General features: G+C 37.5%; 2 protein-coding genes across 2 annotated transcripts; one reads left to right on the top strand and one right to left on the bottom strand.

The window, feature by feature from the left end:
* Positions 1-185: 185 nt before the first annotated feature.
* Positions 186-835, bottom strand: GCK72_025878 (uncharacterized protein; the record flags this gene model as incomplete). Its single annotated transcript, XM_003105523.2, has 2 exons — positions 186-322; positions 391-835. The coding sequence occupies 2 exons, from the start codon at positions 833-835 to the stop codon at positions 186-188; spliced, it is 582 nt and encodes a 193-aa protein (XP_003105571.2).
* A 480-nt stretch (positions 836-1315) lies between these two features.
* On the top strand, positions 1316-7914 carry GCK72_025877 (uncharacterized protein; the record flags this gene model as incomplete). The annotated part of the gene is made up of 10 exons (XM_053736526.1): positions 1316-1898; positions 1972-2047; positions 3826-3958; positions 4727-4835; positions 5557-5698; positions 5953-6131; positions 6180-6412; positions 6851-6969; positions 7266-7505; positions 7764-7914. The coding sequence occupies 10 exons, from the start codon at positions 1316-1318 to the stop codon at positions 7912-7914; spliced, it is 1965 nt and encodes a 654-aa protein (XP_053580092.1).
* Between the last annotated feature and the right edge of the window lie 1659 nt (positions 7915-9573).

Here is a 9573-nt window from a genome sequence, read left to right as displayed (position 1 = left end):
CCTCTCACTAAATAGAAAGTCACCCAGATCGGAGTCCTGTTTGTGTGTTCCAATAAGTAATTTTGTGGGATACTCTGCGGATTGCATAAAGTCCAAGACAAAAAACACACATCTTAACATTTATTTTTAAACAGATTTGAAACAATAAAAAAATAGAAGATAATAAAAACGTGTTCAACATAAAATCACTTGTTCAACGTAAAAAGGTTTGTTGGGCAATTTCTGGTAGAACACTTCTCGCGACAGAAGGGACAGGACACAAGATAACCATTAGACTTCTCCAAACTATCCAAACACACAAGGCAGATGGTGTGCCCGCAATCTGAAAAATTCTTATTGGAAAACCCGTATTTGTTCCGACCACTGCTTCGTGACCGTGACCAAACTTACCAAGAACCTTTGGAAACTTCTCGTCGGTGTCGTAGTTTTCAAGACAGATTCCGCACGACAAAGCGTCTCTGTTTGCCTGCACAATTCCCGCTTGTGATTTTGCTTTCAACTTCAGAAACTCCTTTCGTTGCTCCCTGATTTCCTTTCTTTTTGCCTCAATCTGAGCGTGGAACTTTTTATTCTGAGTAGTTGTTCCATTTTGTCGTTTATTTTGAAGTTGTTTTTGAAAGTTCTTCTTGCTGTTTTTCATTCCTCTCATACGAGCCGCATGGTTCTTTAAGATCCTCTTTTTGTCTTCGATTGCTTTGTTAACTCGAAGCTTGGCTTCTTCGTGCTCTTTTTCTAATGGCTCCAAGTACGATTTTCTTAGTTCGATGGTTTTTCTGGTTTTTTCAATCTTTGCCTTCAAAGCAGCAATTGTTGTGTTGGTTCTCGCAGCAGACATATCAATAACTTTGTTTTCCTTAAAAGTTCAATTTAATATTACTTTTGATGTAAGAAACAAAGAAAGAGAAAGACTAGGAAAAAACAGTTCCAGAGTTCCAATATAGGGTTTGAAAAACAATGCGCACATAGAAATTGAAATGTGGCCAACACTCCAGGAGATGCATCGGTAGGAAAAATGACCGTTTGCATAGGGTTCCAAAATCAATGGAACGTTTGGGTCTCGCAACGAAACGCAGCGAAACGTAACGCACGCATCTGTCCAAACGGGGGTTGTATCTATGGAGACCATAACTCATCGTAGAACAGGGTCACTGCAAACCACTTCTTATAATCCTCTGCACGATTGATTTTCTATCGATTTTCCTCTCGCCCTCTACTTTTCGTTCCGATAGTGTTTTCTCTCATATTGATATTTCTAACACATTATTTTACATACAATATTTTCCATCTCTCTTTTTTACAGACTCTACCAGCAAGTATGGTCCGCAACAAGGCGATTGTCGCGAAACGGTCAGGAGACAATTCAACGTCCCAACCAATGTCCAAGAAAAGAAAAGTTCAGCAACCGCAACAACCGTCAAAAACGGATGAAGTTGAGACACTGAGAAGCGAACTGAAACAACTCGAAGATGAACGTCGAAAGATGGAAGAATACTTTGCAAAAGAAGTGCGACGATTGAAGCGAGAAACAATTCGCCATGAAAAGGATGCTGATCACCACGAAGAACAATTGCAGATTACTTTACGAGATGTTGAAGCAGAAATAAGAGAAATGAAGAAGGAGAATGAAAGAATGAAACTAGAAGAGAAGGAACATGAGAGTTTTATGAAGTTGGTAGAAAAGGCTCGAGAAACGGATATCGCTGATAAAGAAGATGTGTTGCAAAACGAGGAGAAGATTTCACAGATTTACGCTGAAAGAATAAATGACCTCAAGCAGAAAATGAAAAGCACGGATTTGACGACAGAGGCTGATGAAATCGTTGCAGAGATTGTATGCGAGAGATGCCAGAAGGGTTTCAAGAATGTTGCTAAAGATGAGAAATCGCCAAAGATCCTGCGTAAGTTTTTTCAGGTGTTTATAAGCTGAGACGTTTTCGTTACAAATGGCTTCAAACATTCTTTTATTTTCAGCTTGTGGACATACAGCGTGCATGGCCTGCATCAAGGAACTCTGTGTTGATGGACACATTCGATGTCCGTTTGATAGGTTATTCATGAAACTCGACGGATTTCCTCTCCCAACTAATTTTGCGGCCTTATAACTGCTGTGAATTTTTCATCAAGCGACTTTGTATAACGTGCTTTTTTTAATTTTTAATAAATACGTTTCCGTTGAAAATTGTTTCTTCTATTACTCTAACAGCTTTAGTTTTTTTTTCTAAATCAGTCATACGTAGCATTCAAAGTGTTACAAATTTCACATCCAGAAATTATCATCATGTCTGTTCGATGACTACATCAAATGTGTGCCCCATAACTAGAAAAATTGAAAATGGGCTGTAGATTTATCAAAATGTATAAAACAGTGGAATTTTGGAGGGTCCAAATGGAATACATAGGTAGATTTTTATTTTCATCTTATTTTTGCTCGAAAATCAATGAAATTTTAGCAAAAAAATAATGTCAAAAACTGCATAAGCTTCTCGCGTCTAGTTTATAGAATTGGTCTAATGAACTGTCCATGGCTTTTTCAATCCGCCGGCAGGAATCGAACCTGCATCTCTCGGACCTCCGTCCTAGGCTGCTATCCACTAGGACGTCACGCCGCTTGGGAGGGGAAGGGGAGAATGCGCTCATCTACCTGATGAGGCGTCTCCCCTTTTTGCAAGGATTGGGAGATCGAAAAATAATGTAAAATCAGCGTAGAGTGTTTCAATGGTCCTCACAATTGCGAGAAAAAGAGTTAAGTACTTTTTTGCTAATTTAGGTGCTCAACGGGAACACAGTGCTCAACGGGGACAGAAGGGACGGTGTTTCCCAAACAACGCAATTTAATACGTCAAAATGGACACAATTAACTTACAATTAGTACCATTCTTCCTCTGTCCTTACACAAAATCTTTTCTTTTTTCAAAATATTTTCATTGAAACTTTCATTTATCGAATAAAATCATCGCTGACTCTTTTTTGTAAGACACCGTTTCTTATGGATTGTTGATAAAGTGAATTAAATGCGGTTTAAGATAATGATAGGAGGATGATAGGCCACATAAAGTTGAAAGCACCATCAATTAAATTTATATACCGTTTGAAAGACGTTTTTGAGTATAATTTTTGAAAAGTTGTTTTCAAAGTTCCATTTATCATCATTTTTACATTTCAATCAGACAAACATCTGCGCGGTGAGATCATATTTCATAATGAACTGTGTCTAGTCTGATCGATGTTCATGGTCAGATTAGAAAGGGGGGAACTTTGTGTAACAAGGATAGTCTAGCCTCCCCCCCCCCCCTTTCCAATATGCTGTGGTGTCGCGTCTGCTTGGAAGCTATATCTACATACAATGGTCACGTGAAATTGGTTCTTGTGATCTAAAAATAGAATACTCATAACCACATGTGTTCCCCCAAACGAGACATCTCTCTTTCTCTGATTCCTCTTCAGAGTTGAGTAGCTCCTCCCCTTTTTAAAAAAATAAGATCTCTTTAGGCTAGTTCCCTCACTTTCCGCAATTGTTCTACTTCACACACTTTTTCAAGCGACTCAACAATTCAGTCTCTGGTATTATTGAGCCCGTAGATTCCGAATCTGAGATAAAATTCTGGTAAATGCTTCTGTGAGCCGAGTTATGGCACGTCTAACTTGCGGAAAAGCTTAACCATTGGAAAAGTTTAAGGTGTCATAACCCGACTCACAGAAAGGTTTACCAGATTTATTTCTGATTCGGAAACGGTCTCGAAAATACCAAAGGCCTAATTCTTGTACAAATTTATGGACTTTCTATGGCCCTGTGCAATAATATTTGAATTATCCACCCATTTTCAGGTCTCCTCCTCAATCGACAAAGGTTGATGAAATGGAGGCAAAGAAACCAAAATATGAAACGGAGATATGCCCTATCTGCGGTGATCAAGTATCCGGATACCACTATGGAGTTTTGACTTGTGAAAGTTGCAAGGTTAGTTATTTGAAGTCTTGCAGGTTTTCTTGGTTGTGAAAGCCCGGATTTTGGCGCCAAAAATCAAACTTTTCCGAAATTTTTTTTTGCCAAAAGTTCAAGCTTTCGACTATGATTCAGGATTAGAAGAAGTTTTTTTTTAATCACTGGGGTATGGTTGCGTGCGTTTTTCGGTTTATATTGAAGGATACGACAAAAAAAGGTAATATTTGAATATGCGCTCAGCCAAGCCTTTTTTAACACCGCGCCAACGGTTGTGCGACGGAGCGCTTTTCCGAGACTTGTTAGATTTGTACATTTGTAGTAAAGAAAATGGAGGGCACGTATTAGCTCGGCACAGTTCTTACAACTGCGCTCTACCGAAAAGTCGTTAAAAATATCTTTTCTTCTCTGGGTCTCTCAATTTCGCACACAATTTTCTTTGGTTTCGGTAGATCGTAGTTGTGATAAATGTGCCGTGCTAATATATTCTTTTTTCTAGATTTTCACTGATTTAATTATTTTAATTGTTGAAATTTGTATTGTTTTTACAGGGATTCTTCAAACGCACTGTGCAAGATAGAAAGGTAAGGAAAGACAGAAAAAGAAACAAAAATGCTGTTTAATTGAAAAGAATTTGAGTTTTTTCAAAATTGTTTAAGAAAAAAAATCAAGTTTTTGACTTCATATTAAAAATGCAATCGAAAGGTGACAAAATTCTGAAAGAACAATTTTTGATCTTTTTCTCGCCTATCTTTCGCTTTTTCAATACTTTTTTCAATATTCCAGCATTTCCGATGTGCTTTGCAAGCCAACTGCCGTGTAGATCAATCCTTCCGAAAACGATGTAAAAGTTGCCGTTTTCAAAAATGTCTAATGATGGGGATGAAGATGGAAGGTACTGTAAAAACTGGAATGAGCATATTTGTCAAGGCTCGGCCCGGGTAGGCCCGGAAACACCTGGACGTGGCTTAGCGTCAAAGTCGCAAGTCGAAATTCTCTAAAAACTTCTAAAACTATCAATTTTTGACGTCAGTTTTTGGGATTTTCTAAATTCGATACCTTGATAATTTGAGTACCATCAAATTTAGAATTTCTCTAAAAATCTGAACCAAAAAGATCCAAAAAAAAACGCAAATTGTGGGCGTGGCCTAGCCACAAAATTCAAAACCAATTTCCAGAAAATCTCAAATGACCTTTCGCGCTCTTCTGGATTCGATGCCATAAAGATTTTGAAAACTTCGGATTAACAATCTTCTCTAAATTTTGTATACAACAGAAAATTCCAAAAAAAAATTTCTGTTGGGCGTGGCTTAGTGTCAAAGTCACAAGTCTAAATTCTCGAAAATTTTCAAAGAAGAAACCAAATTTTGGCGTTGCTTTTCGGGGTCTCGTGAATCAGGTACCTCAACTATTTTGGTACTGTCAGATTCAGAATCTTCTTAAGATTCTGAATAACAACAATCCTTTAAAAAAAGCAAATTGTGTGCGTGACCAAGCCTCCATATTCGAAACCAATTTCGAGAAAATCTCGAAAGTGACCAATTTTCCATCTGGCCGGGCCTTAATTTTGCTGACAAGTATGGAAATGATTTTGGTAATAAATAGTTGTTTTTCAGCAGTCCGTGAAGATAAAAAAAGAGGTGGAAAGAATAAATTCAACTCATACTACATGATGGATCGAAAAGAGAGAGTTGCTTTACGTATGGAGTCACAGCCAGAACCACATTTCATGTCAGCTGGAAATCAAGATTCTAGAGTGTAAGGTTATATCACGGGGTCATAGAAAGTCCAGATGAAACATCTGCGCTCCAACAAAAATTATTGTGAAATTCAAAAAAATATTATAGCCCCTCGCAGCACGCAATTAGGCTGAACGGCGACTCAGCCTGCCAAGTCGTGTGCAAACGCGCTTTACTAGACTTTCGGTTTCGCGGGAAAAAAATTTGAAATCATATAGACTATTTTCATATGAACATGTGTATATTCATCACAACTAAACATTATTTTTTCAGTTCAACTGGTCAAAATGCACAAACTCAATATCATGATCCAACAAAAATAACAACGGAATATGACGCACATCTTCAAAGTCTGAGCTCACATTCATTGCTTTATCCCACATATTATCCACTGCCGGAAATGATGCCAATCATAACTAATACTCCTTTTCTGGTACCATATTCACCATCCAGTAAGTACCAAAACATATACTTGGGTTTTCAAATCTCTCAATTTTCAGCCAGCACTCCATCCCCAATCCTCCCACTTTGCTCAACACCAACCGAAAGGACAGTGAACCAGTTTTTCAGCAGCTCCATTTGCAAAACTATGCCAGACGACTCCGTCATACCACTAATTCTTTCTAGAATTGTCAAAAGTGACGCTCACGCGTTTGCAGTTCAAGTTGCTGATGAAAATCTGCGAGAGATTGTCAACTGGGCAAAACAAGATGAAACCTTCAGCAAGCTCGAGGTGAGAAAACTCGTTATCTAAGTATTAGACTTGCTTGCAACAGGACGGGCCGAAAATGAATTATTTGTCCCGCGACCCGGTCGGCCCGGAAGTTCAGTACTGAAAACATTCAATTTTTTTTGAGTAAAACTTCTTGGGAGTGATGTTTTACTGTTAAAAAAATACAGTTTTAACTAAGATTAAAAATAAGATTTTTGCGGGCTAAAACGCAAGTGCGGCAGCGAGTTCATATGTAACAAAAAACGTTGAAAACATAGATAAAACACAATTTTATCTCAAAATTCAATGTTCCTCGTTAAAAAAATCAGCAAGAATTTCATCCGCGCCGTTTGCAAATTAAGCTCCGCCCACAACTCCCTGCCGCACTTGCGTTTGGTCGAAACTTTATTTTTTCACAGTATCATAAGAAATTTACTAAAATGAAACCATTAATTTCAGTTGAATGACCAAATAAAATTACTGCAAACGTCCTGGTTGACAATTCACATCATTGATATCACGAATGCAATGGTGTTGGGCACCCTTCATCCACAATACAACATTGGAAACGGAGAAGAGTAAGTTTCGACTTATCACTCTGTAAAATCAAACTTGTCAAATTTCGGCCCGGCTCTGCACGGCTTCAAGATAAGGTACATATTCTTTAAACGAGATTTTCAAATTTTTAGACGATTTTATTTTCAAAAAAATCCAATTTCTAAATGCATAACTAGTTTTTGCTTGAATTCTGAAGTATAGTCAAAAATTCTACATTTTTAGAAAAAAAATTCAATAGATTTAAAAATTTCGTTCAAAAACTGCTTGAAATTTCAAACCCGGCGTGACAAGTTTGTGTAATATGAATCGTTTACAGAGTCTCCGTCGGCTTCATTGCACTTCTTGGTAACCAGAACTTGGTGTCTTCTTGGGATGATATAGTAATCAGACTAAGGAATATTGGATTCAACAAACACGACTATTGTGTTTTTCGTTGCTTGGCTCTACTCGATGAAGGACATAACGCCACTGTCAATGCGGGGAGGTTACAAGTACTCCACGCTTGGAGTGAAGTCAGGTCGAACACCGCGTTTTTAGAAATCTTCGATCAAATCAGGTGAGCATGTGTAACATTTTATAAGCGGGAGAAACCAATTTGAGAAAGATACTAGAGATTACACCCACAGTTTGACTACCCGCTTCTTACAACCGCGCTCTATCAAATCCAAAGAAATTCAAATAAAATTGTGTGCGAAATTGAAAGACTCTGAGAAAAATAGGCATTTTTCTAGAACAGTTCGAAGGAGCGCAGTTATAAGACCTGTGCAAGCTGAAAATATACAGGAAGGGTTTACAACAGAATGTATTATTTCAGACACCTAGCCAGCATCTCAATTCAATATGTTTGGGGACTTCAACACACCCGTCCTTCCGTTTGGGCACTTCTCAATCCGACTACATCGGCTGCTCTTGAATTGGTCAAAGCCAATGCCACCCGTTCTTCTGGTGGTACAGAAGTCAACTAAAAACAACTGCTAACTCCTCAAACAATTTATACACCTGTAGTGCACATGGCTTCCTAAATTGTTTTTATCGGTTCAAAAACCTTTAGCGACGAGCGTTAAAAGCGGATGGAGTTTGTTCGGGTGAGTAATGTTGAAATGGTTAAAAACCTATTTTACTAGGGTTTTTCATGCTTTCAACTACGAGATCCACCCGAACAAAATCCATGCGTCATTAACACCCCCGCCAGAGTTTGTGAACCGGTTATAAGAACATTGTGTTATCTGAAAAACGTTTTTATGAATTCTCTCACATCAAAATGATATCTCACGATCAATATAATTTCTATACCTCAAACTTACATTGTTCCGTTTTTTATCTGAAATTTCATAAAAGCAAATTTTTTTTAATTACATTATTAAATACATCTCCAGTACCGTTTTCCCTGTTTTTAATATCATTATGTTTTATGACCTCAAATATCGACCCTTTCTCATAATTTTCACATGATTCTCATAATTTCCTCCACACATCTCTCTTTCTCTCGCTTCTACCCAAAACTTCGAAATTATTTTGCAAAATGAACTTTTTTAAATCAATTATCAAAATGCCACATTTCATTTTTCTGCAATCATTATTGATATTTCCTATTTTTTTATATCTGCAGTTGGCCTATGTGTTTATTTCTTATCGTTTTGATAAGAAATCTAAAGATATCTGCAGGGGAGAAGACTAAATTCTCCACGACAGACGTGTTAATTGGCCTATGTGTTTATTTCTTATCGTTTTGATAAGAAATCTAAAGATATCTGCAGGGGAGAAGACTAAATTCTCCACGACAGACGTGTTAATTGGCCTATGTGTTTATTTCTTATCGTTTTGATAAGAAATCTAAAGATATCTGCAGGGGAGAAGACTAAATTCTCCACGACAGACGAGTCAGTTGGCCTATGTGTTTATTTCTTATCGTTTTGATAAGAAATCTAAAGATATCTGCAGGGGAGAAGACTAAATTCTCCACGACAGACGTGTTAATTGGCCTATGTGTTTATTTCTTATCGTTTTGATAAGAAATCTAAAGATATCTGCAGGGGAGAAGACTAAATTCTCCACGACAGACGAGTCAGTTGGCCTATGTGTTTATTTCTTATCGTTTTGATAAGAAATCTAAAGATATCTGCAGGGGAGAAGACTAAATTCTCCACGACAGACGAGTCAGTTGGCCTATGTGTTTATTTCTTATCGTTTTGATAAGAAATCTAAAGATATCTGCAGGGGAGAAGACTAAATTCTCCACGACAGACGTGTTAATTGGCCTATGTGTTTATTTCTTATCGTTTTGATAAGAAATCTAAAGATATCTGCAGGGGAGAAGACTAAATTCTCCACGACAGACGTGTTAATTGGCCTATGTGCTTATTTTTTATCGTTTTGATAAGAAATCTAAAGATATCTGCAGGGGAGAAGACTAAATTCTCCACGACAGACGTGTTAATTGGCCTATGTGTTTATTTCTTATCGTTTTGATAAGAAATCTAAAGATATCTGCAGGGGAGAAGACTAAATTCTCCACGACAGACGTGTTAATTGGCCTATGTGTTTATTTCTTATCGTTTTGATAAGAAATCTAAAGATATCTGCAGAGGAGAAGACTAAATTCTCCACGACAGACGTGTTAATTG

Source organism: Caenorhabditis remanei, chromosome X (assembly GCF_010183535.1).
Source record: "Caenorhabditis remanei strain PX506 chromosome X, whole genome shotgun sequence".
NCBI classification, from domain to species: domain Eukaryota; kingdom Metazoa; phylum Nematoda; class Chromadorea; order Rhabditida; family Rhabditidae; genus Caenorhabditis; species Caenorhabditis remanei.
This window is presented reverse-complemented; position numbering and strand designations above follow the sequence as displayed.